This window comes from Vigna umbellata, chromosome 6, assembly GCF_029865625.1.
Source record: "Vigna umbellata cultivar VRB3 chromosome 6, Vumbellata_1.0, whole genome shotgun sequence".
NCBI classification, from domain to species: Eukaryota; Viridiplantae; Streptophyta; class Magnoliopsida; order Fabales; family Fabaceae; genus Vigna; species Vigna umbellata.
This window is the reverse complement of record NC_142170.1, coordinates 31,104,644-31,124,248: the sequence shown is the minus strand read 5'-3', so window position 1 is coordinate 31,124,248 and position 19,605 is coordinate 31,104,644. Positions and strand designations below refer to the sequence as shown.

The window sequence follows — 19,605 nt, the reverse complement described above, 5'->3', positions numbered from 1 at the left end:
AAAAGAACCCTCCAGAAACTACAGAAGTTTCAAACTACCAACAGTTACCAAAACTTGTTTCCAGATTATATAATTGTTGAAAGAATGTGGGAGAAAGGTTGAGGAAATAGAAGTGGAATGATCTGAGGTTAGCACAGTAGATAAAGCAGAGACCATTTGAAAAAAAAAATATTGTACTCTCTGATACTATGTGAGAAAACAGAGCAGAGATGAAGAAGTAGAGAAATATTGAACAAAAGCAAAGAAAGTCTATCTTAGTTTATTAACCAGAGGAAGCTTGTTTTTTTATACACAAGAGAAAGAGTAGGGAAAGAAAATAACACAAGCATACACGTGGAAGGCTTAGTATGTGACAATTTTAGATTTTGAACCTCAAATTCATACTATTCTTATTGTTCTTAATAAACGCTTTCATACAATATATATTATTTAAAAAAACCATAAATCAATTAAATATGTTAATGAACATTTACTTTACAATTATAATACTCATTGTAACATCCCAAATTTATACAGTCAGCAACCATATAATAGAATATTAACATGTATTAATATTATGTAGCAGTTTTACAATTAAAGAGAGCAGCGTGCAAAAATGGCCGAACGGCCTTACATATACACACAAAATAACGAGCGTTCAGAAAAGAATTAGAACGAACGGTTTACAAAATATTGACCGAACGTTCAACTATTTACAATCCCCAAAAGAGCGCTCGCTCACAGCCGCTCGCTATCCTAATATACTAACTGAAAACCGAACGTCTTTACTGCTCAGCCTTCACTTCCACTTCAACGAGATTCTCCTCAGCTAGGACTTCTTCTTCGAGTGTTTGTTCCAGGGAAGTATCACCTTCTGCTCACATCCACACGGATGATCATGGCAAGGACAAGACGGATACACGTATACAGACAACGCAAGGAAAGTGCAAGGGTAAGCTTATTGAATTTAACTTAAGTAAAACATATATTTCATACTTATCAAGTACAGCAAGTAAATTCACAAACATGTACATTCCATTCATACAATAATTCCATCCAAACCCTGATGCTAGACCGACCGTCCGGACTGTATGAATCCTGTGTAGCTAAGGCGTCCGTGCACTCAAGTGGGGTAACTGGAATGCTCATCAGTAGCCACATGAGGTTAGTCTGTTCTGTCCAAGTTACAGTTATGGACTAGACCTCCTGCCATTCCCACGCATGACATACTCATCTCTACTTGAGAACGAGCACTCACGGAATATCAGGATGAACCACCATCTAAGCTTACCACGTTCATACTTACAAATCTCAATTTCCAACTAAGAGTCGTTCCTCCCTAGAACGCTCGTTCAAAAAGCATAATCATAATTTCAACTCTTATAGTGTTCGCACATCTTAATTCTTCCTCTTAAATGCATTTTCATTCTATGTTCCACTTGCATAAAAAGACGAACGTTCACTCCCCTTCATAACGAGGACGAACGTTAAGAGCTGTACCAAGAAAGACTCCTTCGAATCAGTTAAATGAACTGATTCCAGTACGATCCAAATAATACTTAGAAAAATCTAAGTTCAGTAACACTTGAACGAATCCAATGGATAGGTGAAATTACAAGTTGTTTAGATAAATAAACTGGACAAGATTTTAATTCAGGAGACAACTGTCAGTCAATGACCGAGCGCGAAAATAAGCTTTTAATAAAATCTTGGACGAACGTCACGGAGGACTTGGACGAACGTCAATAGAACTATTGGACGAACGCTATTTAAATTTCCGGACGAACGCTATCACCGTTCGCCAATAATTTAAAGAAGGAACGAACGTTCGGTAGATGACCGAGCACTAAATAGAACGAACATTCATTTAGAACGAACGTTCGGTATTAGACCGAACACTAACTAGGACGAACGCTCAATCTAAGACAGAGAGCTCATTTGAACGAACGCTCAGTATAAGACTAAGCGCTACCTATGACGAACGCTGGAATATAAAACCGAGCGTTACTAAAATACTTCAATTTATTTCAATCGTTGGACACGCTAGGCTGAGCCGAACGCTCGAACCTAACCCTTCACTCAAAGGACGCTCGTTCTTAATCAGAATCCTTTCCAAACGAAAGAATTCTTATTCTGAGTTATTTCAAGGGAAACCGATCGGTATAAGACCGTTCGATGACGAGCGTACATTATCAAGCAGAGAATATGAAAATTTCCAGATTTATCATTTTACAATAACTTTACAGTTTTCATATGATTCATAACTTATAATTTCTCTCCACCATAAATCTCATACATTACAAAATTCATATTATCATCCCAAACCATACAGTAATTTTAATCATACTCCGAATCATACGTTTCATTCTCAGCATACAGTTCAAACAATATTCATCATATACATCCAGTGCAACCATGTTCGTTCATGCATACTTAAACATCAAATATTTCATGCATTTCAGACATCCAGTACACTTTATTGCTTTCATATACATCAAACAAGTATTAAATTAAATTACTAAAGCTTCCCTTACCCGGATTGCGCGTTCGTTCTTCAAAAGGAAAACCAGATCCCAGTATAAACTCTTCTACCCTTTACGTTTCAACCCAAACTCCTTAAACTAAAATTTCAGCAAACCAACACGGGTTCAGAGAAAGTGCATGCAGTTCAAAACGAGGCTTGCATGGGGATAAATGAAGAGCAGTTAAGGACGTGAAACTTACCCGTTTCAGAATCCAAAACTGTTCGGTTTGATGGAAAGCTCACGGTGCAGGGATGCTTCTCACGGTGCTGAAACGTGAACGGAGCAAAGGATGGTGAGTTACAGAAGAGAGAAGAAGAAAGGTTTTAGAGAGAAGGAGGAGAAAAATGGAGATTTTGAATTTCTGGGGAAGAGGAAGGTGTACGCAGAGGGGGGAAGAGTTGTTCAGAGGAATTTAATTCTCTTACCAATTCATACGGACGTTCCTTCCTGTGCTGACACCTGGCTTCCAGAATTGAGTGCAGAACCTTCCGATGTGACACATGTCAGAGATAATCAGAGAATGAAAGTGCACATTAATGGCACAGCACGTGGAGGGCGTGGGTGCATTAATGAAACACAGAGACATTAAATGGGGCGTGACAATCCCCCTAACTACAAAAATTTTCGTCCTCGAAAATTAAATCTTACCAGGGAAGAGGTGAGGGTATAAATCCTTCATAGCGTCTTCCACTTCCCAGGTAGAGTCGCCCGTCTTTTCGTCCCACACTACTTTAACTAACCGAACGTCCTTTCCCTTATATAACTTAGTGCGTTCGTCTTCAACGCGAATCGGGTTCATCTCTAGCGTTCGGTCTTGTCGAAGACGAACGTTCTCCAGCTCCAATATGTGCGAGGGATCGGCCACGTACTTTCGGAGTTGCGAGACATGAAATACTGGATGAAGGTTGGATAGTTGAGGAGGCAAGGCTAGCTCGTACGCTACTGGTCCAATCTTCCTTAGAATTTGATACGGCCCCACGAACTTGGGAGATAATTTCTTTGGTCGTAACGCCCTGCCTACTCCAGTAGTTGGATTCAGTCTCAGGAAAACGTGATCGCCAGCTTCGAACTCCAAGGGTCGTCTCCTCTTATCTGCATATGACTTCTGCCTGCTTCTGGACGTCTTCAACCTCTCTTGAATTAGTTTCACCTTTTCAGTCGTTTGTTGAACGAGCTCGGGTCCAGTCAATATGTTTTCTCCTTCTTGAAACCAGCAAAGTGGTGTACGGCATTTGCGTCCGTAAAGAGCCTCGAATGGAGCCATTCCAATGCTTGATTGGAAGCTGTTGTTGTAGGTGAACTCCACTAATGGTAGGACTTCATCCCAAACGCCCATGTGATCAAGTACGCACGTTCTTAACAAATCTTCAAGCGTCTGGATTGTTCTCTCGGATTGACCGTCCGTCTGAGGATGGTACGCTGAACTCATTTGGAGTTTGCTGCCCAGTTCGCTTTGCAACGACTGCCAAAACCGAGAGGTGAATCTTGTGTCTCGGTCAGAGATGATACTGGACGGCACTCCATGCAGACGAACGATCTCTTTGATGTAGAGCTTGGCCAAGTTGGTCAACGACATCTTCAGGTTGATGGGTAGGAAGTGAGCACTCTTCGTTAGACGATCCACTATTACCCAAATAGAATCGTGATTCTTGACCGTGCGAGGCAAGTGAGTCACGAAGTCCATTGAAATGCTGTCCCACTTCCATTCAGGAATCTCCAAAGGTTGCAGTAGGCCGCCCGGCCTCTGATGCTCCGCCTTCGCTCGTTGACAGGTCAGACAAGATGCCACAAAACGTGCAACGTCATTCTTCATTCCTGGCCACCAGAACGAACGTCGAAGGTCTTGATACATCTTAGTCATGCCAGGGTGTATGCTGAGACGACTATGATGTCCTTCCTCCAAGATAATCCTCTTCAGCTCGCCATCATTGGGAATGCACGTCCGTCCCATGTAACGTAACATGCCGTCCGTTCCAGCGTTGAAATGCTTGGCTTGATCCGTACCGAGCGCGCTTAAAATCTTCATCAATTCTTCATCCTCTCGTTGTTTCATCCAGATTCGGTCGAATACATCACTTGATATCCTCAAGGTGCAGCATTTAATACTGTTCGGCTCCAACTCGAACTGCAACCTTAGGTCTCTAAAACTTTCCACAAGGTTCAACTCACGTACCATCATGGACGACACATGCACCACTTTTCTGCTCAACGCGTCCGCCACAACATTCGCTTTACCAGGATGATAAAGCAGCTCGAAGTCATAATCCTTCAAGAACTCAAGCCACCTCCTTTGTCTCATGTTCAACTCCTTTTGATCAAAGAGGTACTTGAGGCTCTTATGATCGCTAAAGACTTGGAAGACGGATCCATACAAATAATGTCTCCAAATCTTCAAGGCAAAGACGACCGCTGCTAGTTCTAGGTCGTGCGTTGGATAATTCCTCTCATGTATCTTTAACTGCCGAGAGGCATACGCCACCGCTCGTCTTTCTTGCATTAGAACGCACCCCAACCCTTGGTGAGACGCATCACAGTAGACTTCAAAGGGTTTGGCAGTGTCCGGAATCACCAAAACTGGAGCGCTCGTCAACTTATTCTTCAACTCTTGGAAGCGCTCTTCACACAAATCAGTCCATGCGAACGGTTGATCCTTCCTTGTAAGACGAGTCAATGGTGCTACTATCTTAGAAAATCCTTCAATGAACCGCCTATAGTAGCCTGCGAGCCCCACGAAGCTTCTCACTTCCGTGACCGAACGTGGACTCTCCCATTCCAAAACCGCTCGTACCTTAGCCGGATCAACTGAAATTCCACCCGCGGATACAACATGACCCAAGAACTGCACTTCCTTCATCCAGAATTCACATTTAGACAACTTAGCGTACAGCTCTTTTTCTCTCAACACACCAAGTACCACCCTTAAGTGTTCCTCATGCTCTTCACAGCTCTTGGAGTAGATGAGAATATCATCAATGAACACTACCACAAACTTGTCCAAGTACGGCCTAAAGATCCTGTTCATGTAGTCCATGAAGACTGCTGGAGCGTTCGTCACACCGAACGGCATGACTACGTACTCATAATGTCCGTAGCGTGAACGGAAGGCCGTCTTCTGAATGTCTTCTTCCTTAACTCGAATTTGATGATAGCCGGATCTCAAATCTATCTTTGAGAAGACGCTCGCTCCATGCAATTGGTCCAGCAAGTCGTCAATCCGAGGCAATGGGTATTTGTTCTTGATGGTCAGCTTATTCAATTGACGATAGTCAATGCATAGCCGTGAGCTGCCATCCTTCTTCTTCACCAACAATACGGGCGCTCCCCAAGGTGACACGCTTGGGCGGATGAACCTCTTGTCCATCAATTCTTCAATTTGCGTTTTAAGCTCAACCAATTCAGCAGGTGCCATTCTGTATGGTTGAACGGATATGGGAGCTGCGGTTGTTACCAAATCAATCGTGAATTCCACTTCACGAACAGGAGGTAGTCCTGGCACTTCATCCGGAAAGACGTCCGGGAATTCGTCCACAACCGTTCGTCCTTCAGTGTACCTATTGGACGAACGTTCAAAGCTCTTATTCGCACCCTCCCGGTCTTCATGCGTCATGATCAAAAAGCAACTCGCGCCCTCCATGATGTCTTCTTTCAACTGGCCGAGCGTCACCCCCAACTCTTCTTCATTTTCTTCCGGGAAAATCAACTCCTTAGCTCCACAATCTATGAGAATGCGATTGGTATTCAGCCAATCCATTCCCAGAATTACTTCTAAGTCTTTGAGAGGCAAACAGATGAGATTCACCTTGTATCTATGCCCTTCTACCTCAATAGGACATCTAACGCACACAGTAGATGTCCTGATCTCGCCAGCTGCTGGGGTCGACACCACCAGATCAAACTGCATCTCGCTCTCAGCTATTCCCATCTTAGCAACGCACGCCTTCGAGATGAAGGAGTGTGTCGCCCCCGAGTCAAATAACACACAGCAAGGTATTCCATGAATTAAGCAGGTACCAGTGACGAGCGTACCTGAGCTCGCTGCTTCCGCCCCAGTGATCGCATACACACGCCCAACAGCTTGGGCTCGTCCACCTCTTCCTTGTTGATTCCTTCCAGCGTTCGGCGGCCTCATCACTGCGCGTCCGCCCATATTACACTCATTCTCCAGATGGCCGTTCCTTCTACATCGAGTGCAATATTTCCCTCCAATCAACTGAGGGCATGACGACCTGAAATGGGGTCCTCCACACTGGAAACATCTAACCAGCCCCTGTTGTCCTGACTGTCCAGCAACTACCAAAGCTTGAGACCCACTATTCTGTGTTGGACGAGCGTACGGTGTCCTGTTCCGGTTCAGATTGGGTCTCGACAGAACTGGTCCCCTTGACGCTTGTTGTTTCTTATGTTGTTCTGCCTCAGCCATATTTTTCTCTAACACTTTAGCCCTCTCGACCATTGCAGGGAAAGACCGAATGCCAAGACTGGAGATCAATACCTTTAGATCGCTCCTCAACCCATTCTCAAATTTTCTACATTGCCACTCTTCACTGGTTGCCATGGTGTTGAAACGAACCAAGTGTTTAAACTTGTTCGTGTATTCAGAAACTGACTTTCCTCCCTGTACCAATTGCAAAAACTCCACTTCCTTAGAAAAACGAACGCTATCCGGAAAGTACTCCTCATAGAACTTGCCTCTGAATATTTCCCAGTTAATAGGACTGTGAGCGTCCGTCAATAAAGCCTTCATGCTCGCCCACCAATGGCTTGCTTCTCCAGTAAGCAAATATTCCGTGAAAGCCAAACGATTCTCATCTGGACACCTCTTGGCGTTGTAAATCCGTTCCATATCCTGCAGCCACTGATCTGCCTCATCCGGAAGACCCTTCCCACTAAACTTGGCCGGATGGTGTTGAAGAAAACTCTCCAAACTCCACTCGGTATGATGAACGGCATTGGAAGAGGACGTTCCTGGTGTGCCCCTTGTGGCGGCGATGAGTTCCATTAATTGTCTCTGAGTAGCTTCGGAGTTCTCGCGTGCGGCCTCAAGACTTCTTAAAGCAGCTGCGTTCTGCTCCATTAGTGTAGCGTTTTGTTGTTGCAACCGTTCGATCACAGTTTCCAACAACCTGGCACTGTCGGACGTATCTGGTCCATTGGGTGGTGGAGGAGGAGGAAGTCTAGGCGCCATTAGTTCTCTGGATCAGAGAAAAACGAACGTTAGAAATGTTTAAGAGTTAAAAACAATAACTCACCAAACATATAATAAGCACACAGCAAAAACACAGTGCACTCATATCCTACAGTGTCCTTTTTATAGAACAAAACTGCTCTGATACCAATAATGTAACATCCCAAAATTATACAATCAGCAACTATATAATAGAATATTAACATGTATTAATATTATATAGCAGTTTTACAATTAAAGAGAGCAGTGTGCAAAAATGGCCGAACGGCCTTACATATACACACAAAAATAACGAGCGTTCACAAAAGAATTAGAACGAACGGTTTACAAAATATGGCCGAACGTTCAACTATTTACAATCCCCAAAGGAGCGCTCGCTCACAGCCGCTCGCTATCCTAATATACTAACTGAAAACCGAACGTCTTTACTGCTCGGCCTTCACTTCCACTTCAACGAGATTCTCCTCAGCTAGGACTTCTTCTTCAAGTGTTTGCTCCAGGGAAGTATCACCTTCTGCTCACATCCACACGGATGATCATGGCAAGGACAAGACGGATACACATATACCGACAACGCAAGGAAAGTGCAAGGGTAAGCTTATTGAATTTAATTTAAGTAAAACATATATTTCATACTTATCAAATACAGCAAGTAAATTCACAAACATGTACATTCAATTCATACAATAATTCCATCCAAACCCTGATGCTAGACCGACCGTCCGGACTGTATGAAACCTGTGTAGCTAAGGCGTCCGTGCACTCAGGTGGGGTAACTGGAATGCTCATCAGTAGCCACCTGAGGTTAGTCTGTTCTGTCCAAGTTACAGTTATGGACTAGACCTCCTGCCATTCCCACTTATGACATACTCCTCTCTACTTGAGAACGAGCACTCACGGAATATCAGGATGAACCACCATCTAAGCTTACCACGTTCATACTTACAAATCTCAATTTCCAACCAAGAGTCGTTCCTCCCTGGAACGCTCGTTCAAAATCCATAATCATAATTTCAACTCTTATAGTGTTCGCACATCTTAATCCTTCCTCTTAAATACATTTTCATTCTATGTTCCACTTGCATAAAAAGACGAACGTTCACTCCCCTTCATAACGAGGACGAACGTTAAGAGCTATACCAAGAAAGACTCCATCGAATCAGTTAAATGAACTGATTCCAGTACGATCCAAATAATACTTAGAAAAATCTAAGTTCAGTAACACTTGAACGAATCCAATGGATAGGGGAAATTTCAAGTTGTTTAGATAAATAAACTAGACAAGATTTTAATCCAGGAGACAACTGTCAGTCAATGACCGAGCGCGAAAATAAGCTTTTAATAAATCTTGGACGAACGTCACTGAGGACTTGGACGAACGTCAATAGAACTATTGGACGAACTCTATTTAGATAGTAAGGACGAACGCTATTTCAAATTTGGGACGAACGCTATTACCGCTCGTTGATAATTTAGAAATGAACGAACGTTCGGTATAGGACCGAGCGTTCCTTTACCACATACTCATTTGGACGAGCGTTCAGTTATAAAACCGAACTCTGCTTTGGACGAACGCTAGGTAAATGACCGAGCACTAATTAGAACGAACACTATTTAGAACGAACGTTCGGTATTAGACCGAACGCTAACTAGGACGAACGCTCAATCTAAGACCGAGAGCTCATTTGGACGAACGCTCCGTATAAGACTAAGCGCTACCTATGACGAACGCTGGAATATAAAACCGAGCGTTACTAAAATACTTCAATTTATTTCAATCGTTGGACACGTTAGGCTGAGCCGAACGCTCAAACCTAACCCTTCACACAAAGGACGCTCGTTCTTAATCAGAATCCTTTCCAAATGAAAGAATTCTTATTCTGAGTTCTTTCAAGGGAAACCGATCGGTATAAGACCGTTCGATGACGAGCGTACATTATCAAGTAGAGAATATGAAAATTTCCAGATTTATCATTTTACAATAACTTTACAGTTTTCATATGATTCATAACTTATAATTTCTCTCCACCATAAATCTCATACATTACAAAATTCATATTATCATACCAACCATACAGAAATGAAATCATACTCCGAATCATACGTTTCATTCTCAGCATACAGTTCAAACAATATTCATCATATACATCCAGTGCAACCATGCTCGTTCATGCATACTTAAACATCAAATATTTCATGCATTTCAGACATCCAGTACACTTCATTGCTTTCATACACATCAAACAAGTATTAAATTAAATTACTAAAGCTTCCCTTACCCGGATTGCGCGTTCGCTCTTCAAAAGGAAAACCAGATCCCAGTATAAACTCTTCTACCCTTTACGTTTCAACCCAAACTCCTTAAACTAAAATTTCAGCAAACCAACACGGGTTCAGAGAAAGTGCATGCAGTTCAAAACGAGGCTTGCATGGGGATAAATGAAGAGCAGTTAAGGACGTGAAACTTACCCGTTTCAGAATCCAAAACTGTTCGGGGGAGAGAAGAAGAAAGGTTTTAGAGAGAAGGAGGAGAAAAATGGAGATTTTGAATTTCGGGGGAAGAGGAAGGTGTACGCAGAGGAGGGGAAGAGTTGTTCAGAGGAATTTAATTCTCTTACCAATTCATACGGACGTTCCTTCCTGTGCTGACACCTGGCTTCCAGAATTGAGTGCAGAACCTTCCGATGTGACACATGTCAGAGATAATCAGAGAATGAAAGTGCACATTAATGGCACAGCACGTGGAGGGTAGGGATGGCAACGGATCGGGTCGGGCACGGATAGTGCCTACCCGCAACCCGACCCGACAAAAAAAAATCCACCCGCTACCCGACCCGCTACCCGCACGGATATCCGCTTAAAAAATATCCGCGGATGTTTTAAAACCCGCGGATATCCGTGGATACCCGTGGATATCCCATAAATATTTAAAAAAATATATTTTTATAAAATATTATAATAAAATTTAAATAAAATTACAAAAAATATATAAAATATAATATATATTAAATTAAATATAAATTAAAATTTAATTTTAATTATATTTAACTTTATAAAATATAAATTAATGTTAATTTTAATTAAATTTAACTTAATAAAATATAAATTAAATTTTTATTTTTATTTTTTGCGGGTAGCGGATATCCGTGGATACGGATAGTATAATACCCGCACCCGACCCGTTTATAAGCGGGTATTAAAAAACCCGCTACCCGCAACCCGCGGATAGTAAATATCCGCGGGTACCAACTATCCGTCGCGGATTTTATCCGCGGATATCCGCGGGCGCGGATTTTTTTGCCATCCCTAGTGGAGGGGCGTGGGTGCATTAATGAAACACAGAGACATTAAATGGGGCGTGACATTTATCGTTGAAGTATTTATAATTTCTTTATTTGGCTTCTAAAAATATATTTATTTATAACTTATTTACCATTATAAGATTTTCAAGAGTTTATCAAATAATTTTATATTTTTTCCTTAAATTTTATTTACCATAATATCTTGTATGTTTTGTATCATATGGGACTTGTCAGGTTAATAAAATGTATCTCGGGGAGACCTGATAAAAATAAAAATAAAAAATAAAAAAGTTAGGATGAAAAATTTGAAAAATAATTATTAGACACTAAATGTAAAATTTATAAATTTTTTAATAACCAAAACATATTTATGTCATAGTTTTATTGTATTTAGTTACAAATAATTTTCATATGCTTTTATCTTTTAAAAATTGTTTGGATGAAAATAAAAAATATATTACTTGACTAACTTATATGCCTATAAATAATTTGATTATGTTAATTTAAAATATTTTTTCATTAATTTTTTATCTTAATTAATAATAAGTTTGTTTATGTTTTGAACTAGATTGTAAAATTAATAATGAGCTGTGGTTGTTTTTTATGTTTGATTTGGTGAAATTAGGTTCTTAATGAGTTCAGTTTACTGTTTATCTGTACTAAAATTTATAAAAGAAAATTATTTAACTGTAAAAAGTAAACAATTATAAAATCCGACCTACCAGATTCGAACCAGCGACCTAAGGATATCTGTTTATCACAACTACAGTCCTCCACTCTACCAACTAAGCTAAGGTCGGTTAATGATATAGTCACCAAATGTTTTAACAAAAATCATATATAATTTCAAAGAGTAACTTTTATAATTTTTAGAAAATATATTTTACAATTAATTTTTAATGTAATATATTTCAAAAACCTTATATCATATAAGTGAACTAAGCAAGTGTAGACAAGAGGAAATAGAATTGAATTAAACTATATATTAAGCAAGTATTATTTGCCTTGACAGTTAGTACAATTAAAAAACAATGTTCAAGTGTGTCATGAAAAACATAAATAAATCAAAATCATTCCAATATTCTATAATTCATTAATAATAATCTAGTAACATGTATAAATGAAAGTCTTTCCATATTTCTAAAATTGATAGCATATTATTTTAGCATCACCAAGAATTTTTTTTTGTCTTATTTGGAGTCTCTTCTCATAAAAACATAAACCAATCTTTTGCATATCATCAAACAGAACTATACAATTATGATCAACTAATTACTTAATATATAAAATTAGATTCCAAATATCATTTATCATCAGATGATATTTGCAAGAAAAGTGTCAAGCAAGAAATTAAAAACACAATCCAACTCTTCAATTCATAATTATATTTTTGAAAAAACAATATTATTTCATGATTTTACTTTTTAGATAAAAGGTGAAATATTGATTTGATAACTTTAATACAAATGTGTGGTTTGGTTAAAATATGGTCAAGTTTTTTCTTTCATTTAATACAAAATATTAAGTTACTAATTATTTTTCTTTTTACTAGTGTCGTGGATATATAAAACGTCTTAGATAATAATTTTACTTTGTTATGAGATAATCAATATTGGATTTATCCTAATACATTTAGTTATTCATTTAAACTATTAGAATCATGCTTCTATTTTTTAAAGAACATTTAAATTGCATATTAATTAAATAAGCAAAAAGAAAATTGAGTATCACTATTATAATGAGCAGAATCATAGCTTATGTGCGTATTGTGTATTTTACACTTTTGTTTAGATATGTTATTAGATATTCAATAATTGAAGAAATTTTTTAATATTGAATATGGTATTTTTTTTAAGCATTAGAAATTACTAGTTTTTTAAATATTTTAAAATTTTAAGTTAAGTTATATTAATCCCCTTTTGCTAGTGGAGATCTAAAACTTATTGTTGAACTTTTTAGTATTTGAGAACTACACATTATGGAACCAAATCCATGTCCAAAATACTGAATTCAAGTAGTACCATCATCAAAATATTAGATTTGTTGATCAAAATGTCCAGTACTAACTAAGGATAATTAGTAGAAACAGTTATCAAAACAGATTGAAATGTCAGGACTGAATGTGCTACTACTGCATTTTGCTCTCCATTTTTTTTTTCTAATTTCTGACTCAATCATCTTTTTAAATTTTAAATCAATAGAACAATGTCTGGCACTTTACTACATCAAGAAAGAAGATCAATCAAAAAACAGATACAAGGCAACACAAACGGCTGTCTTTAATTTATATCAATCTAGATATCATCTCCTTTGTCTTAGTATTTACAGTTCCACGAACTTCTCTGCAAGACCCGCTGCTCCTGCTCTTTCTTGACAAATCTGCCATAAACATGTCAAATAGTTTTATAGCCAGAAACGGAGTTCAAAAGTAGCAAAAGATCAATTCATTTACGAATGCATCAAGTATCACTACTCACAAAAAGTACAACCTTACCAGATCTAAATCTAACGCATTCATAAATCTGATGGCTAAACATAAGATAGCCACCCTTATGGAAATCGTTGAAATTACACTTGTATGTATAGAAAAAATTAAATATATAAAGACAAATTCGTACCATTGTTGGTTTTTCCTGAATTCAGTAAGTACAGGATATATGTTTTCAAAGGCAGTGTACGTCTCATCTCTCACCTGAAAATGGAAATGAAAACAGCTAAAATCCAGCACAAAAAAGAGGGCGGGCGTGGAGGGCAATTACAATGGGAAATTGTAAAGCAAAAAAATTACCTTAGCTCCTGTTAGAACAATTTTTCCAGAGACAAATATAAGCAACACTATTTTAGGTTGCTTCATACGGTAGATTAGACCTGGAAACAGCTCTGGTTCATACTACCACCAGAAACAAGCAAAGTATCAGCAAATAACCACATCAGTTTCCTCCACTTCAAAACTTAACAGAAGATGCCCCTTTCCACAATTTATACTTCCTCAAGTTACTTTATCACACGAGCATAGTAATTTATATTAATATTATTCCGGTTTAACCATTTCACTCTATTTAAATTTTTTGAAAACAAAAAGCCTTACCCTCCTTTAATTGGAGTGATTTGGGTGGTGGATTGTGGATGATTGATTTGGAGTGATTTTAAGAGAAAGGGAATAGAAAGTGAGGTGGTTCGGTTTAATGGAAGATAATGGATTTGAGTAGAAAGTTTATTGGTATGTGATTGATTTGATTGAATTTTTGAAGATTGGCAAGTTGTTTTTAGTTTAATATCAAAATTGTCCGTAGCTGTATTTTTCAAAATATAAACTTTTTGGTTAAAAGAAATTAACTGGGTAAATGAAAATAAATTATTTCTTAAATATTATATATTAATTCCAATAATTATAAAAAATTAAAGAAAAGTCAAATAAATAGAATTATTTAAAAAATCAATGTAGGGGCACATTAGTAATTAATCAAACAATCCCCACAAATATACTACTTTCTCCTCGTCTCACTCTTCATTCTCACAAAACTTTCCCCACAAATCACCTTAACCAAATACAAGCAACCCTCACAAATCATGTCAAATCAATCCCCACAACTAATAAATCATGCATACCAAAACAATGCATTAAGTATCCGAAGTGTTAGGCAAAACATTGAAACAGCTTTGCAACATAATGCTTCAAACAAAATACATTTTTTCCATAGGCTATTTTCACATCAAGTATACAATTCAAAAAGACGTCCTCAAAACTGTTTTAGATAGAGACAGCTAAGCATCAAGACAGTGAAAATACATAACAGTGTTATTTTAAAAGTCAATATCAAAGATCCGATCCAAGCCTGTAAAGTGTTTCACCAAAAGTTAAAATACTTACACTTGAGAAAGCACCATGAGAATACGCAAGACCCTCCAGCCGTATGGGGAACTTGACATCACAAGAGCCAACAATGTTCTGAATTTTGAAATCCTAAAGTACAATACCGAAGTAATAAACTAGTAACCAAGCTGTACATAGTTAAGTGAAAAAATAACAATGGATAAAACAATTTCAGCAAAAATTATGAGAAAGTGCAAGAGCAATACCTTAAATTTGGCTGGGAAACCAAGCTTTTGGATAATTCGAGCATACTGAAAGGAGGGAAATAGAAAACAACAAAATTATGTAACTTTTTCAGAATGAACTTCGCAATTCTAACTGAAGAGAGGAACCAAAAGATCAATATTAAACACATTCAGAGAAAACATCCAGCCTCCTTCAACTATTTAAGAGCTCAGTCTACTCAAAACAAGAACAGTTTCAAAACAAGCTACCAACAAAGTGGTTAGGGGTTCAATTTGAAAAAAAAAATCATCAATACCCACAGAATGATAGAGAAAAAAAACATAAAACAATAACATACCTTCCTGGCCGCCAATTTAGACTGTTGTTCACTCTTAGCTCCAGTACAAACCTAGTTGATGATCATAAAAGAATAAATCAGAGTCCATAAGAAAGAGAACCCTTTACAAGAAAGGTACCAAATTAATTTGGTTTTGTAATAAAAGTGTAGAGCAATGACAGAATCCAGAAAAGAAAATTGCAAACCAGAAGGCGTACAATCTGATTTGTAATTGAAATGTATAGTAAATTGCAAGTTGACGCTAAATTATTGAAATAAAAAACAAATAAAACTGTAAAAATAAGTTTAGAAATAGAATGTCTTCATTATTTACAATTCTGCATAAACTAATAATTGGGTATTGAGGTTGCTCCATGCATCATCTCTCCTTTTCTCTCATAATGCTATACAGAACCAATTGATTCATGCAATTCTGACAAGTGGCAACTGTGTTTACAACCTCATTACTAGAACCAGTTTGTACATTGATTTGATAAACAGACAATTAAAATGGAACAAGAGAACCACACAACTACGAATTAACATTGAACTAACTTGAGGACAGTGCTGAATATAGCACAATGAACTACTCTCATCTCGTAGACAGACATGGCAGTAGAGAAAAGAAGTATACCATCTTGCCAGAAGCAAAAATAAGTGCAGTTGTTTTGGGCTCTCTTATCCTCATAATAACAGCAGCAAAACGCTGCAAGCAAACAAATCACAAATATCAGTAGAGTAAATCACCAACCAACTAGAACAAGCATATACAGTACATCCGCTAATTAATAATTCTGAATAACACAAGTATACTAACATGTGGAAGATATCACATGGGATATTACTATAAAATAGCTATCTTAGATTAATCATACTTCTCTGATCCAGATAAAAACAAAAGAATTCCCAAAGCATAATACATGACTGCACAGCCACCAGCAAACTTTGTTGTAATTCAGATGCAAAAGCAGAAAAAAAAGACATGTAAACATCCACAACTGTACAGAGAGAAACTGTGAGTGAAACTCACTACAAGTAAACGAAACTTGCCTTGGGATTGTACTCAGCGTTACGAGCTTGTAGTGCAATTGTTTTGAGGTCCAACTTACAGTCCAAATTGACTGTGGACACAATATTTCTGGCAACACAAACAGCTTGATTTTTAAATTACACCGTGTAAATAGAGGAAAAATTATCATGTACACAAATATAAATAGAAACAAATCATTTGGATAGTCCAAAGTAAATTGTAAACAGAAGCAAAAATTATTAAATAATACAATGTAAATTCAAGCACAATCCCTAACATTCCCATGTGAACAGAAGCAAAATTATTATACATTCCAACAAAAACAAAAGCAAATTTTATTATCAAAAGTGGCAAATTTGGTGAGCGAATGACAGATAGGTCAGGGATTACACAAGAAAACAGGTTGGTAAAAAGACAAGAATCAACTCTGCACAATAACATGCTTTCGTCCCCAGAGAAATCCATCCAGAAAAAGGACATAGGAGATTGAAAGTGGCCAATATGATTTGCCATCTTGTTAGGCACGACCTCAAATTAAAATGGTTTAACATAAACACCATAACTCAAGCAACATAAAAAACAAGTTTCGGCAATACGAGTATAAGGAATAAATGCATGCTTTGGAAACTGTCGTAAGGTGTTAACTGAAACCCTGCAATCCTATGTTTGCGTTGCTTCATGGTGGTTACCAATACCCAGGCTTAGGATGAACTTAAGTAGAAAATTTGGGAATTAAAAGTTGTATCTTCTTGCCCGTTGTACTGATTAAATATCGCAAATTGTAAAAATTATTGGTGTTTTTAACATTTAGCAGAGTTTTAAATAACTATCAAGTCCACAGCTGTAATTTCAACCTTGATGTCAATGTTTATGGTCTATCTGTTATACTGTCTGTGGCCATATCGACTTCTTATGTTCACAATTGTCCGCAATGTCAGTAAATCGAAACCTACCACCAAGAAGCATATGCCTATCCCTGATTAGGACACCATAAAGTCTCCCACAGTCATCACTAGTTAGATATCAATATTGAATGTAAACTAAAGGTATAATCACCATTTCCTTTGCACCATGTTTTACCACAAAGCGATCCCAACAATACCAGCTACAGTTACATCATCACTCAAAAGGATTTACATCAATATTTACAAGCTGAATTCCCTAGCAACACAATAGTGTTAAGAAGATACAAAGACATAGGGGTTGACTTACTGGATAGCTATTACTAGCAACACATAAAAAGTCACTTATTATTATGAAAAAAAGGGGGCTAAACCCACAAATTAAAACTTAAAATCCAGCCATCCGAAGCTTGCAATTGCCAAACGAATAGGAGAACGATGTAATTTGTTGAAAATAAAACAACGGATACTCACTGAAGGGTAGGCACGATCCCAGAAGGATGCTTCTGTAGATCCACCGGCTGGCTCCCTTCCAATCCTTGGTCAGCCATCAAACCCTAATTTAATAACCCAAACGCAGAGCTGCCAGCAACCAAAAAAAAAAACACAAACAACCCACCACGTTCAACACCAATCAGTACCAAACAAAAGTTCACTACGTTCTTTTTCAACTCTAACAAAAGAAAAGGAAAACCCTTTAAAGATTAAAAACCAAAAAGACAAAGAACCCAGATCTCGAAATTAAGACAAGCCCAAACAGTTAATCAAAGATTTTCACCCGATTCAACGAACCCCTCTTTTTGTCATAAAATTAGTTTGAGAAAAAAGAAAAATTGGGGATTTGCATGTGAAATCAGACCTATAAGAAAGAAATTAGGGTTGTGATGTGCGCGTGGAGCGAATCGAGAGGGAAAAGAGTGAAAAGGTGTAGAGGGAGCGGGAAGGATTCGAAAGAAGAGTTCTTTTATATGAGAAAAGGAAGCTATATAGACAGAGGATTTGGGATTTGTATGTTGTGATAGGTTTTGATTTGAAGAGAGAGAGAGAGAGAGAGTTTGTATGTCCAGAGAATGTGAGGAAGAGAGAGAAAGAGAGAGTGAAAGGTATTTGTAATGTGTGTGAAAAGATCTGGAGGCAATAGCGAGAGAAGAGAAACGAGATCTGCCACCTCTTATTTATAAGCGTGAGGGAGGACAATGCTATTCTCGCACCTCTTTTCTAATAGCCCAATTGCGCAACGACATGTGGCTACCACGGTTGACTTGACTGGGCTTTCGGGAAATTATTAGGCCTTTTTCTTTTTATTTCATGTATTAATTTATCTTAATTCTTTTTAATTTAAAATATTTAAACAAATACTTTATTTTCGTTTAAGTGTTCATTCAATTTTTGTGTGAGTATTTAAAATTTGTATATATATATTTTTTAATTTTAATTTTTTTATAATGTTTGTCCACTTGTTTGATTATAATAGGATTTTATAATTAATATAAAATTACACATATTTTCTTATCTTTTTATTAACAAAATATTTGATAAAGATTTTGTTTATATAAAATGATATTAGTTGATTATTAGTGAAATATCTCAATTTTTCATAGTATTTAACTATTATAGGATACATCATGATCTTGATATTGTATAACAATTAACTCAAGAAAAACATATAAATTTCTATTACAATAATTTATAGGTTTAAACCTTTGGATGATCTTTGCATTTGTAGCGAAATATCAAGTGGGTCCTCGTTTTGAAAACGGTCTTAATTGAGTCTTCTTCTTTTGTTTGTACTTTTATGTGGTTTGTTGCTATGTTCTTTTCTTTGCAATAATCATCTTGTGGGTGTGAGCAGAGGGAGATGAGGTATCTCTAGAGCAAACATTGGATGGTGGAAATGTTGCAGCTTAGATTTCTTTAGATTAGAATTGTACATATTGTATCTAGTTTGTTTTTAAAGTTAAAATTTATAGTTGTTTTTGGATAACTGTAAATTTATACTTTATATTATAGTCGATAATTGTTCTATTTTATTAACTATGTGACGACTATAATTTGGTTAATCACTATATTTTGGAATGTTACAATCACAAAAATATATATTTTTAATAGTAAAATAAATTAAGCAACGAAATAAGATAATACTAGTGCAATCAAGATAAACGGCCTCGGTTATTTTCACTTATAGACACCAGTTCCGCGACCGAGGCATATACAGACGAGGTAAAAAGGGTAGGCTTTTTGCCTCGGTTCTGAACCAAATCAAAAGGGTTCAGATTCTGCCTCTATTCACAGACAACCGAGGCAGT

General features: G+C 37.4%; 2 protein-coding genes and 1 non-coding gene across 3 annotated transcripts; all 3 read right to left on the bottom strand.

Moving 5' to 3' along the window:
- Positions 1-5,948: 5,948 nt before the first annotated feature.
- LOC148197221 (uncharacterized) lies at positions 5,949-7,578 on the bottom strand. The gene is made up of 2 exons (XM_088093634.1): positions 6,304-7,578; positions 5,949-6,098 (listed from the first exon to the last, which is right to left on the bottom strand). The coding sequence occupies exons 1-2, from the start codon at positions 7,576-7,578 to the stop codon at positions 5,949-5,951; spliced, it is 1,425 nt and encodes a 474-aa protein (XP_087949760.1).
- A 4,125-nt stretch (positions 7,579-11,703) lies between these two features.
- On the bottom strand, positions 11,704-11,791 carry TRNAY-GUA (transfer RNA tyrosine (anticodon GUA)). The gene is given in 2 exon segments: positions 11,704-11,739; positions 11,755-11,791. It is a non-coding gene; the product is annotated as a tRNA-Tyr (tRNA).
- Positions 11,792-12,984: 1,193 nt separating this feature from the next.
- Positions 12,985-18,433, bottom strand: LOC148197220 (TATA-box-binding protein). Its single transcript, XM_088092990.1, has 10 exons — positions 18,159-18,433; positions 17,774-17,881; positions 16,418-16,505; positions 16,002-16,073; positions 15,389-15,439; positions 15,072-15,116; positions 14,863-14,955; positions 13,780-13,881; positions 13,610-13,683; positions 12,985-13,370 (listed from the first exon to the last, which is right to left on the bottom strand). Coding segments are annotated over exons 2-10 (603 nt in total). The 5' UTR covers positions 17,851-17,881; positions 18,159-18,433; the 3' UTR covers positions 12,985-13,369.
- Between the last annotated feature and the right edge of the window lie 1,172 nt (positions 18,434-19,605).

What these genes read in the sequence shown, in the direction of transcription:
- LOC148197221 (XM_088093634.1), bottom strand. Translation starts at nt 7,578, where the DNA reads ATGGAGCAGAACGCAGCTGCTTTAAGAAGTCTTGAGGCCGCACGCGAG. An exon ending in TAGAAGGGCATAGATACAAG is followed by an intron (nt 6,099 to 6,303) that starts GTGAATCTCATC and finishes TGACGCATGAAG; the next exon opens with ACCGGGAGGGTGCGAATAAG.
- LOC148197220 (XM_088092990.1), bottom strand. Translation starts at nt 17,850, where the DNA reads ATGGCTGACCAAGGATTGGAAGGGAGCCAGCCGGTGGATCTACAGAAG. An exon ending in ACGCTGAGTACAATCCCAAG is followed by an intron (nt 16,074 to 16,417) that starts GCAAGTTTCGTT and finishes GTTTGCTTGCAG; the next exon opens with CGTTTTGCTGCTGTTATTAT. An exon ending in TTGTTCTAACAGGAGCTAAG is followed by an intron (nt 13,684 to 13,779) that starts GTAATTTTTTTG and finishes TTCCATTTTCAG; the next exon opens with GTGAGAGATGAGACGTACAC.